At 59.4% G+C, this 26,326-nt stretch overlaps 1 protein-coding gene across 31 annotated transcripts; it reads left to right on the forward strand.

The window, feature by feature from the left end:
* Nucleotides 1–258: 258 nt before the first annotated feature.
* On the forward strand, nucleotides 259–16,979 carry EXOC3L4 (exocyst complex component 3 like 4). 31 transcript variants are annotated; one of them, XM_077941817.1, is made up of 15 exons: nucleotides 586–859; nucleotides 1,401–1,578; nucleotides 3,170–3,326; nucleotides 4,536–4,747; nucleotides 6,032–6,441; nucleotides 7,975–8,629; nucleotides 9,860–9,971; nucleotides 10,180–10,302; nucleotides 10,648–10,748; nucleotides 10,902–10,982; nucleotides 12,694–12,808; nucleotides 13,332–13,451; nucleotides 13,539–13,691; nucleotides 14,320–14,441; nucleotides 16,225–16,746. In XM_077941817.1, exons 5-15 carry the CDS (start codon nucleotides 6,048–6,050, stop codon nucleotides 16,415–16,417), a joined length of 2,169 nt encoding a protein of 722 aa, XP_077797943.1. In that variant the 5' UTR covers nucleotides 586–859; nucleotides 1,401–1,578; nucleotides 3,170–3,326; nucleotides 4,536–4,747; nucleotides 6,032–6,047; the 3' UTR covers nucleotides 16,418–16,746. The 31 variants fall into 31 exon arrangements, with proteins under 31 accessions (XP_077797946.1, XP_077797952.1, XP_077797953.1 ...); XM_077941828.1 differs by having other exon boundaries at nucleotides 4,536–4,686; XM_077941814.1 differs by having other exon boundaries at nucleotides 4,581–4,747.
* Nucleotides 16,980–26,326: the final 9,347 nt, after the last annotated feature.

Raw genomic sequence — 26,326 nt, forward strand, 5'->3', positions numbered from 1 at the left:
AGGCTGGGACAGGCCTGGATCTGTCCTCTTTGGATTTTCCCTGAATTGTTTTCTAGGACGCTCGCTGCGGAATCCCCCTATGCAGGGGTGAGGCTGCCTCTTCTGGGAAGTGTCGGCGGCCCTCCTCGCAGCAGTTGCCCGCCTGATCCCCCACCTCCACACCTTTGCCCCTGCCCAGGATGCCGTCCCTCCTCACTCCTGAGTGTGCCCTGTCTGTCCCTAGGACCCCGTCCCTTCCCCCAGCTCCTGAAGCCCTGAGGAACAGCCTGTGGCTCTCAACTGCTTCCTTCACTGTCACCATGAGCTTCCCTGACAGGCAGGGAGCGGGGGTCTTGGGATGAACTCGATGGACTGGCCCTGTGCTAGAGCCTCTGTCCTGGAGGGAGGGGTCCTTCTGGGCTCTGGCACTGTGGGCTGAGTGTCGCCCGAGGCCAGCGCCTGCTTCCGCTGGCCTCTGAGCAAAGGAGGGGCCGGTGGTGTTTCAGGTGGCAGGCAGTGTCCACCCCTGCTACCTCGAGCCCTGAGTGCCGAGCTCTACAGCCTTCCCCTCCCTTGTTCTCTGACCCTTGGACGGAGCCCTGAGCTGTCTGGAATGGAAAGCTGGAGTGACTGCCTCCGGAACGAAAAGGAAGTGGGAACTTCTCTGAAAGTGAAAGTATGGGGTCCTGGCAGAGGGTAGGGCTGTGGGTGGGGCCGGGTGGGCCTGGCAGGCACTGACCATGGCTGGGAAGTCCCAGCTGTTGGTCACTCGCTCGGGCCGCTCTGGAGGCCCGATGGCCAGGGCCCGGCTCTGAGGGCCCCACGGGCCAGCTTCTCAGGTGGCTGCGTTCTTCCTGGGCCAAGGCTGCGTGCCCAGCAGGTATGTTCTGGCCAAGTGGAGCAGGAGGGCACGGGGTGCTATGGGCAGGCGGGGGTGGCGACTCATGGGCTTGAGGACCATTTTGGCTCTGCATGTGGCCTTCCAGGCCAAGGGCCTTACTCAGAGCCCGGGCTGACCAGGCCAGAGGGCCAGCGCAAGTCACAGTGGACACAAACACACCGGATACACAGGCAGACACGCTGAGGCAGAAGCACAGACAGACAGACACAGAAGACACCAAGATGGGCATGCGGGCACAGACACAGACTCAGAAGCACTGGCAGACCCTCTGGGGACACTCCAGGGCAGAGTCACGCACATACAGGGAGACACTCTCAGGTCAACATACAGATGTGCAAAACCGATGCCCAGAAAAGTGTGCATATACCCGTGCGCTCACGTTTAGGCGTCAGATTCACTTGCCTGGTTTCCCTGGGAAAGTGCCGAGTACTAGCCATGGCTGGGGGCTGAGTCAGGCTCACTCCCTGCCTTGCGAGTCTCCTCGTCTCCAGGCTCTGTAACTGTCCCTCCGTCATGGCAGGTGTGCCCAGGGCTGGGATCAGGCCCAGAGCAGGAGGTGCCGAACATGGTATGGGCTCAGCTGGTCGGGGAAGGCTTCTCACGGGAGGAGCCATTTCTGCTGAGCCTTCAATGAGTTGACAGCTGAAGAAGAAGGGGCTGAGCTCACTGTAGGCAGAGTGCAAAGGTGTGGAGGAGAGGTGGGTGCTTCTGAGTGATCAGAGTGAGGGAATAAGTTGGAACTGAAGCCAGAGGGGTCATTAGGAGAGGCCTTGAATGCCAGGCTAAGGATGGAGCTGTGCTGCTTCTGAGGGCAGCGGTGGCCCAGGGGGCTTATGCTTTGTTGCTACTGTGAAGGGAAGTCTTTTAAGTGTCTCTTTCTAATAGGCTTTGCTGGGGTACAGGAAAGGTATTGCTTGTATTTACATAATCAATGCACAAAACTTACTAAACCCTTTTATTATCTCCAATAATTTTCAGTCTCAGATTTTCTAAGCCGATAATCATATCACCTATGAATAATGACAATTTAATCTGCTCCTTCCCAGTGTTTACATCTTTTATCTATTTTTCTTTCCTTATTGCCTTAACTTGTTCTTCCAGGCAAATGTTGAGGATTCAGAGTGGTGAGAACAAACATCCTTGTCATTTTCCTTATTTGCAGGGGCTGGAAGGAAAAGGAAAGCTTACAAGGAAAGCTTTCAAAACCCACTTTTACACGTGCCTGGGTTTATATCCTGATCATTGTCCCTCCCGCTGTGCTCTCAGGCGATAGATGATTGGCTATTTCTTTACCTCCTCTTTTTGCCTAATTAGCATTTTTGTGAGCCCTCTTTACTACTTGATTGGTCAGGTGTGAGCTAAGTTGCAAGCCCTGTATTTAAAGGTGGATGCAGTCACCTTCCCAGCTAGGCTTAGGGATTCTTAGTCGGACTAGGAAATCCAGTTAGTCCTGTCCCTCAGTCCCACCTCTCAACAGGAAAACCCAAGTGCTCTAACTGCTAGGCAAGATTCTTATGACTGATCCTAGGAGGCAGCATCGAGGGGGCCTGGAAAGGAGAGCAGCTCAGAGGCTGTGATCAGGTGAAGGTGGATTGCAGGCGTGGAAGTGAGAGGGGACAAGCCCCACACAGGGCTTCAGCCCAGGGCACAGTACAGGCAGTCACCTGCAGAGGCTCCTTTGGAGCGCTGAGGAGTGGAGCGATGGCCCAGTCCCAGCGTAGGTGGGGAGGCTGGGGGGTGGGTGAGCACTGCAGAGTGATCGGGAGGATGAGGAGCAGCTACGGGAAGGAAGGTCTAGGGGAAAGTGGGGAGTAGAAGCTGAGGCTGGGGGTTGGGAGGGTGGGGAAGTTCAGACTTGACTTCTCGGTCACAGCTAGGGTGGCCCAGGGTGGGAGGTCTCAGTGACTGTGTCTCTGGGTGGTTTCTTGCCCCTGCTGCTGGCCCCACAAAGGGGGTATTAGCCTGACCTGGGGAGAGTGGGACCCGGGGCTCAGGCCGGGCCTCAGTCTCCAGGGTCTTACAATCAGGGAGCGGCAGCATAGGAGCTGGGGCCCCCTGGACCCTCCAGGCACTGGGGACAGAGAGACACAGAGAGAAAAGAGAGCCAGAGACAGTCCAGGGGGGTGTGGGGAGGCAGGCACAAGGAGAGGCCAGGCGAGAGCCTTGGGGGTGGAGGAGGGAGCTGAGAGGGGCCTTCAGGTCTCAGCCCAGCAGGCGCCAGCATGGCAGCAGGCAGGCCAGTCGGAGGAGGCAGGGTGACCCTGACACCGATGTTCCCCCTGCTTCCAGGCTGTGCTCTGGGGTGACAGGGGTAGATGGACAGAGGCTGCCAGGCCAGTGCAGGAGGGCCACCTTATCACAGGGACAATGCCGAGTGCCCACTGAGCGGATAAATGGTGACGGCAGGTGGTGCGAGGCATCTGAACCCCGAGGTCCTGAAACCCAGGTCAGATTTGGCGAACAAACAGGGTGCAAGAAAGGGAATGGTCGGAGGGGAAGCCGGAGGCTGGGCGTGCAGCTGGGAGGACAGAGAGGAGGCTGGGTGGGATGCAGGTTGTCCGTGAACCCCAGGGGAAGCTGGTGAGGTGTCATCAGCGAGAGGTAGAGGTGGAGGAAGGAGGTTCCAGGATGGATGCCTGGCTGTGGGGCTCAGGCAGGAGGGAACCATGGAAGGGCTTAAAGCAGGGGAGTGACCTGGCTGGACTTTTGCTTTGGGAAGGTCAAGAATGGCTTGGGAAGCTGTTGGGAGCTGCAGGGTCAAATGAGGCATGGCTGGAGGCTGAGAGGCCATCTAGGGACCTTACTGGCCCTTCAGCGAAGTTCTGGTTTGGGACAAAAGCAGGCTGAGTGGCCCCCACGCCTCTGCCTATGTAACCTCCTAAGAGATTCACTCCCACAGCTGCCCCTCCTTACCTGGCCTTCCTCTAGGCTTCCTGGGAGAGGACCTCCACATCTGACCCCACTCTGGGACCTGCTGACACCTGGGGTCTCCTCGCTGGGAGGGGGGCTTCTGGGCAGCAGTTCTGATTCCCTGGAGGTGGAGACACGGCCGGTCCTGCCTCTGCTCCCAGCTCCAGGCAGGTTCCCCAGCCTGAGCTACGCGGCCAGGGGCAGACTCTGTCCCTCTGTGGGCCTCAGGTTCCTCGTCTGTGAAATGGGCAAATGACACCCCCTAACTTTGTTGTCACAGTAGCTGATCTGTGTCAGGCATCGAGGTGGGCACACAGTAGGTGCTTACTAAGTGTGAGCTCTCCCAAACAAGAAGGCGGGGCTTGGCTTGTCCTTGCCCCACATCCCGGCCTCCGTCCCCTTGACAGGGGTGGATGCGTCGTGTGCCATCACCCCTGTCCGGCTGGGCGCCAGCCCCCATGCCAAGCATGGAGGGGCACCAGGGAGAGGGGAATGGAGGCTGGGACAGATGGCGCCCTGAAGTGTGTGGGTCACGTCCGAATCAGGCAGCGTCCCTGAACCTTGGCGCTGGGGGAAGTAGCCAACCTGTGGCCAGGGCGGGGCTGAGAAGCCCCATCAATCACCTGGCTGCCTCTCCCACCCCGCCTCCATCCAGCTGCTCAGCCGTCTCCGTGTCTCTCCCACCCCGGCCTCCATCCAGCTGCTTAGCCGCCTCCGTGTCTCTCCCACCCCGGCCTCCATCCAGCTGCTTAGCCGCCTCCGTGTCTCTCCCACCCCGGCCTCCATCCAGCTGCTTAGCCGCCTCCGTGTCTCTCCCACCCCGGCCTCCATCCAGCTGCTTAGCCGCCTCCGTGTCTCTCCCACCCCGGCCTCCATCCAGCTGCTTAGCCGCCTCCGTGTCTCTCCCACCCTGGCCTCCATCCAGCTGCTTAGCTGCCTCCAGGAACCTCAAGGAAGGTAGGTGGGTAGGCCTCTGCTGGACCCAGCAGGCACCTTGCTGGAGGGCGAGGGTGGGTGGGGGTCTGGGCCCTGCCCACCTTGGTGTCATTCCACCCCAGCAAACTGGGGCCTGGGGAGGCACACTTCCTGCCTGATGTCACCCAAGGGTTGGGTGGTGGGTCAGGCGGGGGCTTTGGTCCTGGCACCTGGGTCGGGGGCCCTGGGGCTGGGCTAGGGGCAGGTTCAGCCCTTTTTTGGCCCCAGTTTCTCCCAGGGGAAAGTGAGGCTTTGCCAGCCTAATGCCCTCCCCAACCCATGGCCCAGCTTGTGTAATGGGGTGGGTGGGAGGCCCCCTCCTCTCTCCCAACCTAAAGCCAGGAAAGCAAAAGCTCCTAAGGCTGGAAGGGGGTGTGGGTGGAGCCTGGCAGGCCAGGGTGCTGAGGGCCCTGGGGGAGCAGGAGCAGCCACAGCTCAGCCACTCCCATGTCCCTGGGACACTCCCTCCATTCCCTGTGTTGGGGAGGGGCCAGAGCACACTACAGTGAAGAGGAGGAGGAGTGGGGGGAGGGGGAGAGGCAATGGGTGGGAAACAGTGTTGAGAACCCCCCAGTCCCTGGTTAAATATAGACCCGAGGCTCCTCCTGCTGCCGGCCCTGCGGCTGCACAGCCATGATAAGCAGCAGGGTGGCCTTGACCACTGCCCTCAGGCCCCACACCACCTCAGCAGACTCTGCGACACCCGGGGAAGGGGTGGGCTCTCATGGGGGTCCCTGCCCTCCCCTTGGAGCCAAAGTAGTCAGGCCTTTTGGGCTGAAGTGGGGTGAGCTGAGGGACCTGGAGGGCAGTGAAGGAGCTGGTGGGGGATGGGGGGAGGGTTTTAGGCCTCAGGACCTAACATCTGGGAAGGCCTAGATGTGGCTGCTGGTCCTGCCCTCGCGTGTTATGAGCCGTGGTCTGGACTGGGCCCCAGAACCTGCATGTCAATGCCCTTCTCCAATTCTAATGGGAGGGTCTGGCCTGGCAGGCTAAGTGATGGTGGGCACCTGGGGAGACCCTCTTTGGGGGATGGTCTCAGGAAAGGCTCCTGATGGAAGCAGCTGTCTATATCTCCGTGCCCAGCTGCGGCCTGGCACACTGAGGGCTCTCGCCAAGAGAGTGGCCTGATGATGCTTCTTTTTGACAGCCTGAGGGCTGTCTCCTCTGGCGAGCCTTCCTTGACCAAGCCCCTGGGTGTGGCCAGGCCCCACAGGGCCACACCACGTTTCTGCATCTGCTCCTGTGGCCACTCCTTCTTGCCCTCAGCTCTCCTGCTGCCAAGATGCCATCGCCACAGACAGAGACTCCTGGGCTGGAGCTGCAAAGTCCCAAGGAGGCTGAGGAGTCGCAGACTCCAGCTCAGGGCTCCCGGCGAACAAGCAGCAGGAAAGAGCCCAATGCCCACTGCAAGGATGGCACAAGGCTGGGCCTGGGCACCTTGAGGCAGGCCTTCTCCCGGGCCAGCCAACGGGCTTTGACCCAGGTCTCCAAGGAGGATACAGGCCTGTTCCGGCGAAGCTCCTGCTCCCTGTTCCGGTCCTTCCGGCAAGCCCTGGATGAAGGCCCAGCTGCCGGCCATTTCCAGGCCACTCCTGAGGTGCCCTCGGGGGTCATGAATGGTGTCAGCCAGCAGGCATCCACTGGGGCAGCGTCTGAGGAACTGAAACCCGAGGCAGGTAAGGGCCTCAGAAACAACACTAAATATGAAAGGAAATGGGTGAGAGGTTGGGGCAGCTGAGCTGAGGCTTCTGGAAAGGCTCTCCTCCCTGGCTCCCCAAACCGCGGCCCCGGACACGTGCACTTATTTATTTATTTGAGACAGGGTCTCCACTCTGTCACCCAGGCTGGCATGCAGTGGTGCAATTACAGCTCACTGTGACCTTGACATCCTGGGCTGCAGTGATCCTCCCACCTCAGCTTCCTGAGTAGCTGGGACTACAGGTGTGAGCCACTGCACCTGGCTAAATTTTTTTTCCTTTTTTTTTTTCTTTTTTTTGAGACTGAGTCTCACTCTGTTGCCCAGGCCGGAGTGCAGTGATGCAATCTCGGCTCACTGCAAACTCCACCTCTCTGGTTCAAGTGATTCTTCTGCCTCAGGCCCCCAAGTCGCTAGGACTACAGGCGCCCACCACCACACCTGGCTAAATTTTTTTTTTTTTTTGTATTTTTAGTAGAGACGGGGTTTCACTATATTGACCAGGCTGGTCTTGAGCTCCTGACCCCGTGATCTGCCCCCTTGGCCTCCCAAAGTGCTGGGATTACAGGCGGGAGCCACTGTGCCTGGCCTAATTTTTTAAATTAATTTTTATTTTTTGTAGAGATAAGGTCTTGCTATTTTGTCCAGGCTGGTCTCAAACTCCTGAGCTCACTCAATCCTCCTGCCTTGGCCTCCTGAAGTGCTGGGATTACAGGCGTGAGTCACCATGCCCAGCTGGACAATTGCACTTTAAATTCTTGCAATATCTCTGCAATGGGAGCTCCCGCATTGGGCAGATGAGAAAAGTGAGGCTCAGAGAGGTGGAGTGACTTGCCTGAAGTCTCACAGCATGGAGAATGGGACTCGAACCCAGATCTGCATGGCCGGCCCTAGATACCTAGCCTCTCCATGACCGGTCATAGCCTGGCTCCTGGCCAAACTAGGGCCATGCACATAGCTGATCACAGGGTTGCAGAGGGTGCAAGGCTCGCAGAGGTACCCGGAGGGAAGGTCAGGGGGATTGGCCAGAGGAGGATACACTGGGGTTGGGAAGAGGGGGACACGGTAGAGGTGGAGAGCTCCTGTTGGGTGGAGGCTGGTGGAGAGCCCGGAGCAGCAGGAATGTAAAGCTGGACAGGGCAGGAAACGCCCCGCCTGAGCTCCGACCCTATTAGACCTGCAGTCAGGACTGAGCATGAGGCTGTCAGGTCCGGCTCAGCTGGGAGTGGAAGGTGGGCGTGGGAGCCAGGCGGAAGGTAGGGGTTGACCCAAATTGCTCTGTTCAGCCAGGCTTGGGGCCCCAGGGTCTGCCTCTTCAAAGGTGACTCTAAGGAAGGGTTCCTGGCAGCTGGGGCCTGTTGTTCCTGGAGCAGGCCTTCAGCTGGGCTGGGGCATCTGGTAGAGGCCAGGCAATCCAGCCCGGATGGACTCAGTCGCGGCCTGCAGGTCTTCATCCAGGTCGGGGTCTTGGGGCCGTCTCTCTCACCGCCCCTCTTCTCGCCTGCCTGTGCAGAAGGCAAATCCGTGGCCGACCTCATTACTGAACGGCAACTGCTGGCGGCCTTCGAACAGCTTCTGCGCCTGGAGACACGGCTGGTGGCGGAGAAGGCCTCGCGCACCTTTGAGCAGGACCCCACGGCCTTCGCTCGGCGCGCCATGGACGTGTGCCTGCATTACGACGGGCTGGCAGCGGAGCTCAGCGCCATCGTGCGCGAAACGCTGGGCAGCGACGGCGTGGACGCGGCCGTGCTGGCCGAGCTGGCCCGCGTGGTGAACGCAGAGGAGGAGGCCCACCCCTCGCCCCCCGACGACGGCGACTTCCTGCGCACGCCGCGCCACTGGCGCCAGCACTGGGAGGAGGCCGTGCGGCGGAGCGCTCAGGAGCGCGTGCGGCGGCCGAGCGCGGGGTGGGCCTCTGCGGCGGCGGAGGGCGCCTCGGGTCTGGCCCAGCTTCTGGCAGAGCTGGGCGTATTGGTTCGCCGCGATCTGCAGAAGGTGCGGCAGGAGGTGCAGCCCGCTTATGCGGCGGCGGGCTTTCCGGCGTGGGAAGTCTATCTGCGCGCCTTCCACAGCGCGGTGGCCCAGCGCCTCCAGGAACTCGCGCGCGACGCCCGCGGCTGCGAGCAGCTCTATGTCCTGCTGGACTGGGCCGCCAACGTCTATGGCAGGTGAGCCTCGGCCAGGGCGCCAAGTGGCGAGGATGGCTGCCGCTTCCCCCGCAGGCCTTGGGGAGCCCGCTTTGAGGAGCACCAGGCCTTTCTTCTCTGTTCCCTCCCTGGGAGAGGGCTGAGAGCCGAGAGCTTCGACATGCTTTCCTCGGCGGGTTAGGCCGTGGGGCGCTCCCGCCCCAGGTTTTCTAGGGGTCACCCATACACAGTTCCAGAATTTGAAAAGTTTCCGCGGGGAGGTTCCCATGGGAGTAGGGCCTGTGCTGGTCCACCAAGTGCCTTTGGGCGCATCAGAAAAGGGCACATCTTGGCCAGGCACCGTGGCTCACGCCTTAATCCCAGCAGTTTGGGAGGCTGAGGGGGCTGATCACGTGTCAGGAGTTCGAAATCAGCCTGGCCAACACGGTGAAACCCCATCTCTACAAAAATACAAAAATTAGCCAGACATGGTGGCATGCACCTGTAATCTCAGCTATTCTGGAGGCTGAGGTAGGAGAATCACTTGAACTCGGGAGGCGGAGGTTGCAGTGAGCCGAGATCATGCTACTGCACTCCAGCCTGGGCGACAGAGCAAGACTCAGTCTCAAAAAAAAAAAAAAAAAAAAAAAAGAAAAAAGAAAAGAAAAGCGAAAAGGGCACCCCGCTAGACCGGACTCAACCCCCGCGGGTTCGCAGCGCTTGGCGTGGGTTCAGCCGTGCTATCCCCTTTGGACGGGCATCTGGGTTCAGGGTGCAGCCTGCGGGGAGCGGCCGCCTCTAGCTCTGTGCCTGGGATGAGGGTGGATTGCGTCCCCTGCGGAGCGGTTCCCAGCCCCACCGGCAGGAGCGCCCGCGGAGGTGAGGGGTGGGGTTGCCTGAAGTCCCGCACTCCTTAAATTTCTCCTTAAATTGTGTGGGGTCAGACCTATGTCCGCCCCGCTGTGGGCCTCCCTGCTGTGGATTGGAGGTTGACCGACCCCTGAGCTGTGTTTGAGAAGGCGGAGTGCCATCTGGGTAGCCGCCCTTCAGCATTCTGCAGGAAAGCAGGAACCCAGCTGTCAGAGGCTTCCGGGGAGGGAGTGTGGCATGGCAGCCTGGAGGCGTGTGTGCGTGTGCGTGTGCGTGTGTGTGTGTGTGTGTACAGATGCCCAGGTTCGGGATTAGCGTTAGACTTTGAGCCTGGCCAGAAGAGGGGCAGCTGCTGCCGCATCAGAGCCGCGCCCGCCCTCAGCCCCCTGCCCTGCCTTCCAGTCCTGACTTCTTGGGCCCCCCGGGCCTGGCGCTGCCCGCCGAGCCCCTGCCCCCGCTCCTGGCGCCCGACGTGTGGGCCCGACTGGAGAGCGACTACACCAGCTTCCTGGAGGTCAGGCCGGGCGGGTCAGGCTGGGCGGGCCAGGCTGGAGGGGGCGGGCCCTGGGGGGATGTGCGGCGCCCAGGCTAGCCGCCGCCAGAGCTGGTTCATCCTGTGGCCCCTGGCGCGGGCTTGTGACCCCACAGGGCGGCCCTAATCCTGGACGGCGCGGGACGCAGTCCGGGAGGGTCTCACCGCGGCCCCATCCCTTCTCCCGCAGGCCAAGATCACAGGCTGCTTCGACAACATATTGCAGCTGGAGCAGAGTCACTGGGCGGCCGCCAAGGACCCCGAGGTGCTGCAGGGCCTTTACCAGGCGCCGCTCTCCATGGACGTCCACATGGTGCGGCCGGGAGCAGGGGCTGAGCAGGGGCGTGTGTTCAAGCCTCATGCACACGGTGGCGATACCCAGAACGAATTCCTATCCAGTCCCAACCAACCCTTCCGTTAGATGGGAGCCTGAGGCCCCACGTGGGGGGAAATCGGGGACCCCCGGCATGCCGAGGGGCTGGGAGGCTGCAGGGTGGGGGTTTGCAGGAGTTGACTCTCGGATGGGCGGCTGAAAGCTGGAGGAGCCAAGACTGAGAGACACAGCGGGGCGGGCTGGAGGTGTGGCGGGGCTACCAGGGGAGCCGCGGCTTCAGGTCTTCGGCTGGGACGCACGCTCAGTGCAGGACTTCGCTCGCAGCTCGTGGCTGAGCACGTGAAGGCGGCCGGCGCCATCTCCGCGGAGCTGGAGGCCACCACCCTGCGAATCTGCACGCGGGCCCTCGGCCTCTTCGTGCCCAGGTGCGGACGCATCCTAAGTAGGGGAGCGACCCAGCCTGGTGTGCTCTGCAGGTGGGAGGGAGGAGTCTGCGTAGGGACCTGATTGGGAGGGTGGACCCAGGGTCATCGCGCAGCCAGGGAGGGTCCCCAAAGGCTCTGTGGATCCCGTCCTAGGTTTGAAAAGGCTTTTCTGGCGTCAGAGGCGGTGAGCGAGCCCCACCTGGGCGCCTACATCAACGCCTGCGAGGAGCTCAGGTAGGGCTCGCCCGCTCCTGCACAGGCGCAGCGTGGCCAGCAGGGGACGCGCGAGCGCCGGGAAACTGGATGGAAGGGAGTGCGCGCGCGTGGAGGGGGCAGCGGTGAGGAGTGTGTGTGTCTGTGTGTTGGTGGATCTGAGGAGTGTGTGTGCGTGTGTGCAGCAGAGTTGAGGGGTGTGTGTGTGCGTGATGGAGCTGAGGGTGCGTGTGTGTGTGTGCATGTGTGGAGAGCTGAGGGTGTGTGATGTGCGTGTTTGGCAGAGCTCAGGGGGGTGTGTGTGTGTGTGTCAGAGCTAAGAGGTGTGTGTGCATGTGCGTGCAGGGGTGGAACTGAGTGGTGTGTGTGTGTCAGAGCTGAGGGGCGTGTGCCGTGTGCATGTGTGTGTGTGTGTCCATCTGAGCGGAGGCCCTGGGGGAGTGCGGGCGGCTCTTCAAGGCTGAGCAGAGGGCGAGGGGTTCCAGCGCCCTGCCTGCTGCCCTGGGTTTTTCCCTCCCTTCATCCCAGACTGCATTTCTTCCATTTTGGGACACCTCCTCCTCTGGGAAGCCTCCCTCAGCCTGCACCCTGGGCTGTGCTGGGGTGAGGTCTGGGTCTCTGTGACCGCAGAAGGCAGAGGCCCTCCCTGTAGGCTGCCGGTGGCTGTCGGCCTTCTGTGCCCTGAGCTCCAGGCCAGGCCTCAGCAGATGCAGCAGCGTGGAGGGCGGCCAGTGCCGGAGGCACAGACTGAGCCACCCCCGTCTGGGTTCATCCTTTTTCAACAGTTTGTAAATTGTAATGTCCCGAAGGACTTCTCATTTATCTGACTTCAGAGAGCAGCTGTGCCACCTGCTGGCTGTGTGCTCAGGGACAAGCCGCCTCCCCTCTGTGGCTCTTTTGCCACCTGTCAAATAGGATCAGAGCACCTGCTCCCTGGGGCGGTGTGGGAACTCTGTGCCTTAGGGGACTCAGTTCCCATTGGCTCTTTGTGAGCATTCGTGAGTGCCAGGCACTTTGTGAATGCCTTCCCTGCCTGACGGGTCTCCTCCAAGTGCAGTGTACCCACGCACAGGTGCAGAGCACAGGCCTGGAAAGGAGGTGCCGCTTGCCCATGGCCATGCAGCCAGGAAGTGGCGGAGCTGAGACTTGAACTTGGCCTGCCTATATCCAAAGCATGACCATGAGGCACGGCTTCTCCAACACTCTCTTGTCCTTAATCTGTGCCAGGCTTGTCCTTGGCCCTGGGACCCTGGGGTTTCAGCTCCAAGGAGCGTTCTCTGACCCTTGGTAGGCAACCTCTGGCCAAACCCTTGATGGAACTCCAGCCTGCCCTACTGTGTCCCTGGCTGTGGGGACTAGGTGTAGCCTGGCCCTCAGTTTCCTCAACAGTGAAATAGGGACATTGTCACGTTCAGGGAGCAGTTATGAGGCTCAAGGTAGGGTGTGTTCCAGGCATGGCTGTGCCGCACTGTTTATTACCAAGAGGGGTGGGAGGTCTGTCCCAGAGCTGCCAGAGGGGAAAGGGTCACCCGCCCCTGACCCACCCCTCTGTGACTGGCTCCCTGGGCTTCTGTGCTGTCCCCCACTTGACTCTGCTTGCAGGCAGCTACACTGGGGAGCCCCACGGGCTGCCCTTCACATTGTAGTCTCAGTGAGTGGAGCTGTGTGCCTGGCCCTGTTCCCCAGCCTGGTCTCCCTTGCCCACTCATCGCTGGTCCTGGCCACTCCGCAGGACCAGTATTCTCTCTAGGTTCCCAGGAACTCAAGAGGAGCTGGAGAAGCCCCTGGTGGCGGCCACCTGCAGCTTCCAGAAGCACCTGCTTCAGGGCTTGCAGCGTGAGTTGCAGGTGACTATGACAGGCCCTCTCTCCCCACTTACCATGCCCAGGAGGTACCCCCTTTTTCCTAGAGCCTGGAGGCCCAGGTCACAGCATTCATTTATTCCAGGGGCCAGCTCATGGGTGTGTGTAGGGTAGTGGGCAGGGGACCCAGGTGAGGTCCCAGCTGAGCAGGGGCGGCTGGGAGACACCTGCCTTGTCACTTCATTCTCCAGCTCTTAGTGGTCACCCCCGAAGCCTGGGATGGTGGGTCCACGGATCCAGGCCCAGGGTCCTCATCCAGTCCCTCAGGCTTCCCCGGGGCACACCCTGAGCAGATCTGACTGGACAAACTCAAACCCTGCCCCTGGATCATGGGGCCCGGGAGAGGCATTCTGGGAAAGGGCTCCTGATATAACCTGTGGCTAGGAGGGGGAATGGCACCCCAAACCCAGGAGGGAAGGGGTCAGGAGTGGCACACTGGGCTTCGAGGGAGGGGTTAGGTTGGGGGGAGTAGTGCACATTTGCAGACTCCCAGCCCCTCTTTCCCCAGCCGCTCTTCAGGGTTGTATGCACCAGGGACTGGCTGGCGCAGGACTGGCTGCGTCCCCTCATGGACAAGGTAGTGAGGTTCACCGGTCATCTCCAGCGTGTGGCCCAGCCACGGGCACAGGTACCACAAGGGGGAGGGCCCTGGCAGGGCTGTGTCCATGGTTGGGGCTGTTGACTCTGACCCTGACCCTGACCCTGGGTCGCCCAGGAGACTCTGCAGGAGGTGCACCGGTTCGTGGTCCGCGAGTACCTGGCACAGGCGCTGAAGCCACGGAAGCGGTTCTGGGCCATGGAGCGCATGCGTGGCTCCCAGAAGATGAGCCTGGATGCCCAGGCCATCAGCGACACCTTCCAGGGCCTGGTAGGGGTGACATCTGACTGCCCCTCGGTGCTCGCCTCTGTGTGGGGAGGGGTGGCAGTGACTAGGGCCATAGCGCCAGAAGGGCTTTTGGCGGGAGTGGTTCTCCTGACGCTGGATCAGGTGAAACAGGGACTGGGGCACCTGTGGGGCTGGGGGGTGGGGGGAACCAGGTGGGAGGGTGGCACTTTGCAGACATTTGCATACAGTTTGCAGGGCCTCAGGGAAGGGGCGAAGGTCACAGCCCCATCTCATGGTCAGGGTCTGTGGGAGGTGTTCCCCACCTCAGGCCAGAGCCCTCAGAGTGGAGGCACCAGCGCCCTGCATACCCCTTGTTTGCCCCCAGCAGCAGCACGCTCAGGCTGGCCTCAGTTTTCCTGTCCGAGCAGGATGGGATGGGAGGGGAGATGAATGCTGTGTGGTCCATGAGCCCTGGGTGCCCAGGCACGCTCCTGTTCTGTTTTGGGGGAGGCAGTCCCAGTACCGAGCTGAAGTGACTGCAGGAGGGCTGACACTGCAGGAGGGCTGACGCCGCGGGAGGGCTGACCTTGCGCTGACCTGGTGCTCCTGCAGGAGTTGGAGCAAGGGTGGGGAGAGGGCTCCTGGGGCAGGTAGCAGTTCTGTCTCGCAGGGTTCCGAGGCCACATGGTTGGACCAAGCCATCCAGTGCGTGGCCGAGATCCTGGGCGAGACTTACAAAGACGACATCCAGCGGCACCTGGAGACTCTCATCCGGAGCTACCCCGACATTAGGTGCGTACCCTACCTGCTTCCGTTAACTTCCTACCAGAGCTTCGGGGCCAAGGGGCTGGTATTGGAGGGACCCCAGCCCGTACCTGACTGCCCAGGGGCCTGGAGACCAGAGGCAAGAGGTAGGCCTTGGATCCTCAGACCCTCAAGGCTGGAGGGGGTATGGAGAGCACCCCTTCCTTCTCCTAATCTGTTCTCGGCCATCCTCCATCAGCCCTACGGGGGGTGGCGCACCTCCAGTCCTGGAATCCAAGGGGGAAGGCGGGCCCCTACCCCTGGAGAGAAAGCCCTCTCTGAAAGCCAGGGGATTCTGAGATCGGGTCAGGAGGAAGGGCTTTGATCCCAGGTTGTGCTGGGGCGATGGTGAGTCATCCAAGCTTTTGGAAATCCCAGTTCAAATCTCTCCAATTCCATTCATTTGAAGATTCTGGGATGTGGAGCTCACAGAAAGTCCCTGGTTCATCCCCTTCCCTGGGCCACCCTGCCATGGGGTGGGGAAAGATTCCCTGACCCCAGCTGGCCTGTATTCCAGGCTGTGGCTCAGAGAGAGAGTGGCCCTCATGGCACCCTGGGGGTTCCCCTCCAACTACTCCCCCACCCCATCGGCCCATCACCCGCAGCTGCATCACCCCCTCCCTCCCTCTCCCTCCACCCTGTCCCCGTGTCTCCCTCCCTCCCTCTCCACCCTGCCCCTGTGTCTCCCTCCCTCCCTCCCTCTCCACCACCTGACCCTGGTCTCCCTCCCTCCCTCCCCCTCTACCCTGTCCCGGTGTCTCCCTCCCTCCCTCTCCACCCTGTCCCGGTGTCTCCCCCTCCCTCTCCACCCTGTCCCTGTGTCTCCCTCCCTCCCCCTCTACCCTGTCCCTGTGTCTCCCTCCCTCCCCCTCTACCCTGTCCCTGTGTCTCCCCCTCCCTCTCCACCCTGCTCCTGTGTCTCCCTCCCTCCCCCTCTACCCTGTCCCTGTGTCTCCCTCCCTCCCCCTCTACCCTGTCCCTGTGTCTCCCCCTCCCTCTCCACCCTGCTCCTGTGTCTCCCTCCCTCCCCCTCTACCCTGTCCCTGTGTCTCCCTCCCTCCCCCTCTACCCTGTCCCTGTGTCTCCCTCCCTCCCCCTCTACCCTGTCCCTGTGTCTCCCCCTCCCTCTCCACCCTGCTCCTGTGTCTCCCTCCCTCCCCCTCTACCCTGTCCCTGTGTCTCCCTCCCTCCCCCTCTACCCTGTCCCTGTGTCTCCCCCTCCCTCTCCACCCTGCTCCTGTGTCTCCCTCCCTCCCCCTCTACCCTGTCCCTGTGTCTCCCTCCCTCCCTCTCCCTCCACCCTGTCCCTGTGTCTCCCTCCCTCCCTCTCCACCCTGTCCCTGTGTCTCCCTCCCTCCCTCTCCACCCTGCCCCTGTGTCTCCCTCCCTCCCTCTCCACCCTGCCCCCCCACCCCGTGGCTCCCTCCCTCCCTCTCCACCCTGCCCCCCCACCCCGTGGCTCCCTCCCTCCCTCTCCACCCTGTCCTCGGGTCTCCCTCTGTGCCTCTGCGTGGGCTCTTCCCCACTCTGCACACCCCTCTCCTGTGCCCCTTCAAGCCCAGCTATGGTGGCCCCCCTCCCCTGCCGGCCCACGCTCTGCCCCCTCCCCCAGCACAGCTCTTCCTGGCCTCAGTCAATCTGACCTCCCTGACCGACTCCTGGAATGCAGAGTGACTCACGCTAACTCCCAAGCCCATGGGTTCCCCTCATCCTGGGGCTGGGGATGTTGCGGAGGTGTAAGCCTGCAGTGAGCGCCGGCGTGTCTCTGCAGGCGGGACCACATACTGGCCATTCTGGCGCTGCGCCGACTGGGCTGCCGGCGGAACCAGCATCTCTTGCAGCACACCCAAGACCTGCTGAGAGCTGAAGCTGGGGTGGTGGGTGCGGAGGCCCCCCGGGGCCATGTGCTCTTTGAGGAGATCAAGGTGCCCAGTGCCATGGCTGTGCGGATCACCTGTATCTAGTTCTCTCTGGCTCGAGAGGGGGCTGGCCGCCGGCAGGGGGCTGTGGTCAGTGGGGGTCAGCCAGGAGCCCAAGGAGTCACTCTGGGCCCTGCCCCCAACTCTGACACTGCAGTTAGGGAATTTTTGTCGTCAGCAGCCAAGCACAGCTGTCTGGCCAGAAGGAGCAGCCGTGCAGGAGGCATTTCAGGCGTTGGTCGGGAGTGTTTTGGGGCCGCAGAGCTCTCAGTGCTGCCTGTCATGGGGAGCCTCCCGCCCGACTGTCCGGCTTCACCCTCCAGTCTGAAAGTGAAGAGCAGAGTATTTATTTAAAAAATAAATGTGAATTAAAATGGTGCCTCCCTAAGGAGTGGGCAGGGGATGGGAGGCCTGGGTCCCGGTGTGCTGAAGGGCCAGGCTGGAGGCTCTCTGGTGACACCATTTGGTGGGTGGCCCTCTGGTGCCCGTGGAACCCATGGGAAGACTGAGGCAGGTCCAGAGCAGGGAGGGCCCATGCCTGTGGCTGCCCCCACCACGGCCCGGGTCCACTGGCCTTGTGCCCGCTCAGCCTCGTCTCAGCCAAGGCAGAGTCAGGGCTTCCTGGGGACAAAAAGGGGCCAAGACTGGTTCTGCAGCTTGAAGAATTTGGGTTAGATGTGGGAGGGACTTCCCAGCAGTGAAAGTTGTCAAGTTACTGCAGGGGGTGTGTCACCCATGGAGTGTGTGTCTGGGAGTGACTATGAGGTGTCAGCAATGGAGGCAAGCGTAAGGAGACTGCTGCAGCGTGCACCTGCATCCCCGCTTCTCTCCGCAAAGCTGCCGCTGAAACTTGAAGCCTTGAAGCCTTCGGGCTGGGTTGCTGGGAAACCCATTTGCATTGGCAGCCGGGCTTGCTGGGGAGGCTGAAAGTTGAGATGGGGAGATTTCTAGGGAGCAGCTGAGACAGGTGGTGACAGGTGCCCCTCCCAGCCCTCCACAGTGGGCCCCCATAGTGTCTCTGGGCCTGACCCCGACCCTGGCGGGAGTGGGGGGAAGGTGACCGCAGGTGGGCTAAGGTTCCAAGAGCTCCACGAATTTGGGTCGCCTGAGGACAGGGTAAGAGGTCTGAAAGCCTCTGGTGCCAGGCAGACAGGGGGCGTGTCTCTCCCTGTTCCCTCCAGGCCCCCTCCCTGCACTGTGGACAGTCAGGGGGCAGTTCCCCGGGCAGACCTGCCCCGGTTCCTATGCCAGGGCTGGGACCTGGAGCCTGAGTCTTGCTGGGGCTAGAGCCTGGGGGTTGAGTGCTCAGGGCTTGTCTGTCTCTTCTGGGAGCAAGTGCTGGGGCAGTACCCTCCTCCATGGAGGCCAGGAGCAGGGCAGGCTGGGGCAAGAGAATATCCAGACGTCCCCTGGCAGGGTAGGGCAGGTGGGGCAGGAATGAGGAAGTGGGAGGGTTGGGGTTCCCCATCTCCACGGTTGAGGTGGGGGCGGGTGTGTGATGCTAGTGCCGATAAGTGATTCCCGTCCCTGATGGGAGGACCGAGGCTGGCAGAGAACAGGGGTCGGCACTGCGTGGTGCTGCGGATCTTCCCAGCCAGGCACCAGAGGGCATGTCTTTTCCTAGGGGAGGGGTCCAAGAGATGGCAAGTGATTGACAGGTCGGCCTCTCCCCTGCTTGACCCCACCCCTGACCTGGTGGTGGCCATGAGTGTCCCAGGCAGGGTGCATCAGAGGGGAGAAGGGAGGGCTTGGCCTGGTCTGGTCCTGGTCAGGTTCTCCCCAAGGAGCTCCTGCCACTCCCTTCCCCACGCTTCTGTCTCAGACTCCTCACTGAGGAGCTGGAGCCGGAGGGTCCTCGGGCTGGGCTGTGGGGTTGGGGAGGGGGTTCTGTCCTGGCTCTGCCACTTCCCACCTGTGAGAATGCAGGCAGGTTCCTTTATCTCACTATGCCTTGTATTTTTCCAGCTGTGAAATGGGGGTGCTGTCAGTGCCTCCTCAGCTGGGGAGGGTGAAGTCAGAGCCAGTCATAAGGCCAGGGCCCTGGCCTCCCTGTGACGCCATGTTCCTGGAGGCCCACCTATAGGAAGGCCCTGGGCACCCTGGGGTTGGGGTGGTGGGGTGCTGAGGCTGGAGCAAAACCTGAGTTGAGTGGAGGTCACTGCAGGGGGAGGCCCCAAGAGAGGCTGGGAAGAGGTGCTGACGGCTGAGCAGCTGATGGCAGAGGGAGGGGGCCAGCTTAGACCATGAGAGTTCCTAGGCCCGGATACAGGAAGTCAGAGTTTTCCTGGCAGGAACTGTGTGCACATGTGTACCTGTGTCTCCATTCCAGGAGGGTGTGTGTGCCATGTGTGCAGATCCTCGTGAGCCCAGTGGTGCCTGGGGCTGGGGGCTGCAGGCTGGAACTTCCCAGGCCAAGCCAGGCTGAGCTGGGGGTGGGATGGCAGCTCCTAGAGGACGCAGTCAGGGAAGCTGGGGGTAGAGGTGGGGCCGAGACCAGGGCATCCTGGGTGCCTCAGTCCTGGGGTCTGGCCACTGGCCTTTCTGCCCCAGGGGGTGGAGGCTAAGCCCACAAGACCTTGCAAAGAGCCTGGAGTGCTTCCTTGGCCATCTGTTGTCCAGGCCAAGCCTGCAGGGTGCGGACTGGCTCTCAGAGAGAGCCAGTTCTCATCGGCCAGGCCATCTGGCTGATAAGCAAGTGTGTGTGTGTCTGTGCACGTGCACCTATGTGCACCAGCCCCTGTCAGCACCCCCAGGATGGAGGCCCTTGCCCAGTCTCCTCACTCCTCTCAGAAAGCAAGACAGCCTGGAACCATCCTACTTGCCCCCAAGCTCAGCCCCAGGCCCTGCCTGCCGGCCCCTGGCCCCCAGCCTCTGCCGGCCACCTGTTCCCTGCTGCATGGCCCAGTTCTCCTCCCTCTTCAGGGCTAGCTGGGTTTCCCCCAGTTTCACCGTGGCCTGAGGCTTCTGCATGTCCTGGGGTTCCCTCTGGTCTCTGTCCCTGAGCTTGAGGTCCTTGAGACTGGGTCTGCTCTGTGAATCTTCTGGGGCCCCATCCCAGGCCCAACTCGGGGGGCAGAGAGAAGATACAGAGAACCCACATGCCCCAGGCCCGCATGCTCTGGTCTGCAGAGATGATCCACTCTGTGTGTGTGTGTGTGTGTATTTGTGTGTATGTATATGTATATATGTGTGTGTGTGTATGTGTGTGTGTACGTGTGTGTGTGTGTGTGTGTGCTGTGTGCTGGTTCAGGGACAGCGTGTGTAGGGTAAGAGGAGACTGGAGAGCTGCCCCCACCCCAGCTCAGGCTGGGGCCCAGCAGCCCTCTGCGGCCATCTCTCCTCCTGGTCTTCATGTGTCTGGGCCTGTCCCCTGCTTGAGTGTGTCATGCGGGAGACACACGAGGCTGAGCCACGCAGGCCTGTGTTCCAGTCTCAGCTCTGCCCCTTCCAGCCGGGGGACCGATCCAGTCTTCTTGTTGGTAACATGGGAGGGAGTGCCCAGTAGGGAGCCAGTGAACCTGTCCACAGTGGTCCTGGCAAGAGGGCGTGCTGTGGGTGGCGGTCCGTGTGTCTCCTCCAGGCCTGCACAGCTCACCCTCTTCCTTCCTCACCTGGTGACCCCAGCCCCTTCCTTCCTGGCTTCAGTACTCAGCAGGCCCCTGTACACGGTGGCAATATCCCCAGCGGCTGGAAGGTGACTGCAGGATCCCTCACCACTGCCCACATTGGGAGAGGAGGCTGCAGGGTCCCCAAGGCTACCCCCGTCCCCAATCAAATTTCCTTCCTTTGCCACCACAAAGAAGCCCCAGGGCCACCGTCGGTGCACACAGCTCACAGGCCATCATGAGGCCCAGGGGGTGGCCAGGAGTGGCCTGCCTCATAACACTGCCCGTGCCCGCCCTTCCCTGTGGAAGACTGGTCAGTGAGCACCTGCCGGCCACTGTGCTGCAATAAGACGGCCACTGCAGAGGGCAGGGTCCACAGCACGCCAGGTCACAGGACCAGAGCTCGCTGGGAGCCACCCTATCTCAGCCTGGCCTCCCGGGACCCTGGTCTTGTGAAACACTTGGAGGGAACTGAAACTTGGACAAGTCACACACACCCCTCGGTCCATCCTCTCCTGGGCCCTGGGGGCCTGGGCCTCTCCAGGAACACCGTCCCTTCTGTCTGCACATACGCCCACGCATCTAGTAACAGCCTTAAAAATGTGCTAAAGGCTTAATAATGTTTTGGGTAACAATACATTCACGTAGGTCAAAATGTAAAAGATATGCAAAGGGTATAAGGTAAAAAGTCTCCTTCTTATCTCTAGTCTTCCTGCTCCCATTCCCAGCAGTAACCAAGGTTCCTTGCTGGACACTTGAGTTGTTAAAAACTGATTCTTGCCCAAGGAATTTATATGAACGGTGACATTCTGGGCATTGGTGGGGAAACTGTTTTTGCTGGAGGTGGTTGGGAGGATAGGGCAGTTGTTTCTCTTTTCTTTTCCTTTTTTTTTTTTTTTTTTTTGAGATGAAGTCTCACTCTGTCACCCAGGCTGCAGTGCAGTGGCGTGATCTCAGCTCATTACAACCTCTGCCTCCCAGGTTCAAGTGATTCTGCTGCCTCAGCCTCCCAAGTAGCTGGGGTTATAGGCACCCACCACCTTGCCTGGCTAATTTTTTATTTTTAGTAGAGACAGGGTTTCACCATGTTGGTCAGGCTGGTCTCAACTCCTGACCTCAAATGATCCGCCCGCCTCGGCCTCCCAAAGTGCTGGGATCACAGGCGTGAGCCACTGCACCTGGCCTGGGCAGTCGTTCTTGATCCCTGTAAACATCAAATGAGGAACTCAAGGCTCTTAGATGGATAGAATCCTCAAATAATGGACTTAGGATCTTAGGGAAGACAAAGATCACCAGTAGAGGGTCGTGACTGCAAGTTGTCCAAGTTCTTGGCGTTTTGAACAAAGAATCGGACAAAATGCCCAGCAAAGCAAAGAAAGAATGAAGCAACAAAAGAACGAAAGCAGGGATTTACTGAAAATGAAAGTACACCCCACAGTGTGGGAGTGGACTGAGCAGTGGCTCAACAGTCCAAATACAGAATCTTGTTGAGTCCAAATATCCCCTAGAAGTTTCCTGTTGGCCACTTCATGCTCATCTCATGTAAATGAAGTGGTGGTCTGCAATCAGTCTGATTTGTTGCAGAAAGCAGCCAACCACAGGCTGAAGTGAAGTTACAAAAGTCACACTCCTGTGCAAACATCTGATTGGTTGTAAAAAGCAACCAATCAGAGGCTAGGGTGAGGCTGGCGCGGTGGCTCAAGCCTGTGATCCCAGCAGTTTGGGAGGCTGAGACGGGAGGATCACCTGAGATCAGGAGTTCAAGACCAGCCTGGCCAATATGGTGAAACCCCGTCTCTACTAAAAATACAAAAAAAAATTAGCTGGGCATGGTGGCGGGCACCTGTAATCTCAGCTATTCAGGAAACTGAGGCAGGAGAATCACTTGAACCCGGGGGCAGAGGTTGCAGTGAACGGAGATAGCACCATTGCACTCCAGCCTCCCTAGTAGGTGGGATTACAGGCGCCCACCACCATGCTCAGCTAATTTTTTGTATGCGTTTTCCTTTCAATATAGTTCTAGGAATTTGGCATGAAACAGCCTTAGGTTCCCTGCCTCCAGACCCTATTCTCCTGCTTCATCATGAGAAGCCCTGCCATTTGTGGGGTGCCCAGTGTGTGCTGGACTCTGCTTGGTGGCGTGTGATGTTCCTGCTTTCTCTGGACTCAGGGCTAGCATTTCGAATCAGCTTCTGGACTCATACACCTCTGGGCTGGAATCCCAGCTCTGCACCTTCCTAGCTGTGTGTCCTTGTGTGAGTTACTCCACCTCTCTGGGTTCCATCTCCCTGTGTAAACTTGGGAGCATTACACAAGAAAATGCAAGAGTTGGCTGGAGGAGGACCTGGCTCTCCGAGAGCATCCTCCTACCTGTGGCATTCATTGTTATTTACCTGCACTACCTCCTTTAAGCCATCCCTGCCAACCCTCTGAGTGTGCCAGCGCCATCTCCAGGAGGTCCCAAGGAAATGTCACTGTCCCAAGCAACGTGTGGAGAGACACAGCTGCAAGCAATGGAGTGCCAGGGCCCAGGTGGTCTCCACGCCTGAGCCCACAGAGGGATGCCCTCCTTCTCCAAAGTCTGGAAGTCAGAGCTCCTGACCGTCTGGCAAGAAGGGGGCTCCCAGAACCTGGGCTGGAGGCAGTCACAGGGCCTGCCTGTTTTTTGAGCAGCCTCTGTTACAGTAGACAGATGTGAGCAGGGCAGAAGAGCACCCAGGAATGTCATGCGACCATCAGGTGATAGGCAGTTGTTACACTGTCTCTCTAAAATAATAATTGGTCGAACCAGCACCAGGAAAAGGCAGTCTCCCAACACAGGTGTTTCTTCTACATAGAAGCACCAAAACGAGTGATCAGCAACTTCCCGGTGAGATCTCAGGAGTCAGGTGAGTGGGCTCAAGCATAAGCACTAAGAGGCAAAATGGCAGAGCTTAACTGGTATATGACCTTCCTCGGGGAAACCCTCGACAGTAAGGGAAGAGCGCCTCAGATGAGCACGTGCACCACTTCAGTACACACACCGCGCATGCGGCCCCTCCCAGGTGCTGGTAGGCCACGGCGGTGCATGTGGACAGCCCAGCCCAAGGGAAGAATCTGGAGAAGGAATGCAAGCTCCCCCTACCCTGGGAAGTGGGAGCATGTTAATGTATAAAACCCCATGTCAAAGGTCCCTTGAGTCACCTGCTTGGCCTTCCAGGTGTACTTTCCTTCCTTTCATTCCTGCCCTAAAACTTTTTTTTTTTTTTTTTTTTTCTAAGACAGAGTCTCACTCTGTCTCCCAGGCTGGAGTGCAGTGGCACAATCTCGGCTCACTGCAACCTCCGCCTCCTGGGTTCAAGCAATTCTCCTGCCTCAGCCTCCCAAGTAGCTGGGACCACATCTGACTAATTTTTTATTTTTAGTAGAGTCAGCGTTTCACCATGTTGGCCAGGCTGATTTCGAACTCCTGACCTCAGGCGATCTGCCCGCCTTGGCCTCCCAAAGTGCTGGGATTATAGGCATGAGCCACTGTGCCTGGCCGTTTTTTTTGTTTTGTTTTGTTTTGTTTTTTGATAGGGTCTTGCTCTGTAGCCCAGCTGGAGTGCAGCTGCACGATCTGGGCTTACTGCAACCTCCACTTCCCGGGTTCAAGTGATCCTCTCACCTCAGCCTCCTGAGTAGCTGGGACCACAGGTGCCCACCACCATGCCGGCTAATTTTTGTATTATTATTTTTATTATTTGGCAGAGGCAGGGTTTTGCCATGTTGCTCAGGCTCCTTCTCTAAAGCTTTTAAATAAACTTTCACTTCTGCTTTGAAACTTGCCACGGTCTCTCACTTTGCCTTAGACCTCTCGGTTGAATTCTCTTTTCTGAGGAGGTAAGAACTGAGGTTGCTACAGACCCGTATGGATTTGCTGCTGCTAACATACTTTGGTGCTTCATGACTTGGATACAGTCCCTCCTGGTAACACCTCCCCTCCCCTCCTGTTCCCTCCCCTCCCCTTCCCTCCCCTTCCCTTCCCTTCCCTCCCCTCCCCTTCCCTCCCCTCTCCTCCCCAACTCCCTTCCCGGAAAGGCCCCATGAAGCAGCGCTGGGCTTCCCAAGAGAGCTCCTGCCACGTGATTGGCCTCGGTCATTGGGAGAACCCTGCATAGACCGTGGCTCTGCAGCTGTTTTCCTGGAACTCATGCCGACTCTGAGAAGGGCCCGTGTTCTATAGGAACCCCGGGCAGAAGGGACCAGAACTGAACTTGGGCATTTTGCATCACTACCAGAGAGCTGTGGTCAAAGACTGGAGTTTTAGGAGAGCTGAACTTGGGGAGGAGAGTGGCTGCTTGCAGCGGGCATAGGGAACTTCCTATGCCCATGAGTTCCACCAGGACCCACTCCTCCAGGGAGCCCTCCTACACCACACTATTTGGGAGGCCACTGGTGTTGGGGTTCTGCTGCCCCATAGGCCCTGCTTTCTCTCCCTTCGCCCTTCTTAAGCAAGGACAGTGGGCCCGGCTCATGGAATAGTTGCAGAAGCCATACCTCATCAGGCCTCAGTTTCTCCATCTGCCAAATACAGAAAGGAATCCTTGGCCTGGCTTCCTCCTAGGAGGAAGGGGAGGGGCTATCAACAAGTCAACAGTGTCCCGTGGGGCTGGGGTGGGGCACCGCCTGATGGTGCATGTCCGGGCTGCTGAGGGTCCTCATGCCGCCTCCTTTGCAGGAGGGGATATGCCGTGAGAGTGGCTCCTGGTCAGCTGTCCTGGCCATCCCACAGTCCCGGAGGAGGTCAGCAGACTTCAGCCAGGGTCTCATGAAGCTGCAGGTGACGCTGAGTGAGCCACTGCTCCTCTTGGGGAAGGCTGGGTGGCAGCAGGGATCCCAGCCTTAAGGCCTCAACCTCTGTGCCTGCTTCTTTGAGACTCAGTTTCCTCATCTGTCAACAGGGGACACAATGGCCCCACCCCATGCATTGAGTAGGGCATCCCCGGGGGAGCAAGAGGCCCCGAGAAGAGTTTCAGGGCTGGTGACAGCCTGAGAAGTGAAAGGGAGAAGCAGAGTGAGTGTTGGGGTCCTGGGAACCAGGGTTAGGGCAGCGGGAAGTGCAAGTCATCATGCAGAGGGAAGTGGTCCCGGGATGCTGGGGGAGGGGCTAGGTGACCCACTCTGAGGTCAGCAATGCTCTTGTGACCAAGGCTAGCAGCTGCAGCCATGCCTCTGGCCAGGCCCAGCCACCTATGGGCCCTCTGCCCCTCGTGATCACCCACCACCCTGGGCCCTGCTTCAGGTTGCTCTCCCTCCTGCCTGCCTTCAATGCCCTTTTCTTCTTCTTCTCCTTCTCCTTCTCCTTCTCCTTCTCCTTCTCCTTCTCCTTCTCCTTCTTCTTCTTCTTTTTTTGGAAATGGAGTTTCACTGTTGTTGCCCAGGTTGGAGTGCAATGGTGTGATCTTGGCTTACTGCAACCTCTGCCTCCCAGGTTCAAGCGATGCTCCTGCCTCAGGCTCCCGAGTAGCTGGGATTACAGGCATGCGCCACCACACCCGGCTAATTTTGTATTTTTAGTATTTTGTATTTTTAGTAGAGACAGGATATCTCCATGTTGGTCAGGCTGGTCTTGAACTCCCAACCACAGGTGATCCACCTGCCTCAGCCTCCCAAAGTGCTGGGATTACAGGCGTGAGCCACCATGCCCGTCCCCAACTGCCCCTCTTCTAGAGAGCTTTCCTCTAGGTGCCTTCAAGAATGCAGAGAGAGGGCCAGTAATGCACCTGCCTGTGTTATTCTCTGGTCCGTGCTAACTCAGCCTTTCCTGCTGCCCTACAGGGCGCAGGTGGAGGTGCAATTAATGGACTAAATGAGGTAATGAAAAAGATTGAGAAAATTTTTTTTCAAGATGAAAAAGTGGAGGATAGTACCTCCCATTTCTGCATCTAAACTCCTTGGTCTGGAAGTCCTTTCTTGTGTCTGACTTAAATACATCAAGCTGAATTTCAGACGTTGAGCAACGCTGGAGGAGAAGCAAGATAACACTGTGCTTAGTGAAGGGGCTCCAGCTTCACCACTGGCTGGCACATGACTGGACCTCTCTGTGCCTCAGTCTCCTCATCTGTAGAAAGAGGAGAGTTAGTGCCCACTTCATTAGGTTGTCCGATGAAATCGGCTAATGTATACAAAACACTTAGAACAACGCCTGGCACTGGTGGAGATCAACAAACGTCAGCAGTCTACCCGAAAAAATTGAAAGCAGGAACATGAACAGATGTTTGCATACTCGTCTTCTTTTGTTTGTTTTTGTTTTGAGACAGGGTTTTACTCTGTTGCCCAGGCTGGAGTGCAGTGGTGCAATCATGGCTCACTGCAGCCTTAACCTGCC

Source organism: Macaca mulatta, chromosome 7, assembly GCF_049350105.2.
Source record: "Macaca mulatta isolate MMU2019108-1 chromosome 7, T2T-MMU8v2.0, whole genome shotgun sequence".
NCBI lineage: Eukaryota > Metazoa > Chordata > Mammalia > Primates > Cercopithecidae > Macaca > Macaca mulatta.

Bases quoted from the DNA above. Each gene is read 5' to 3' on its own strand.
- EXOC3L4 (XM_077941800.1), top strand. From the start codon at position 593: ATGGAAAGCTGGAGTGACTGCCTCCGGAACGAAAAGGAAGTGGGAACT. The intron at 4,748-6,031 runs GTAGGTGGGTAG...TCTTGCCCTCAG, and splicing joins CTCCAGGAACCTCAAGGAAG to CTCTCCTGCTGCCAAGATGC. The intron at 10,749-10,901 runs GTGCGGACGCAT...ATCCCGTCCTAG, and splicing joins CTCGGCCTCTTCGTGCCCAG to GTTTGAAAAGGCTTTTCTGG.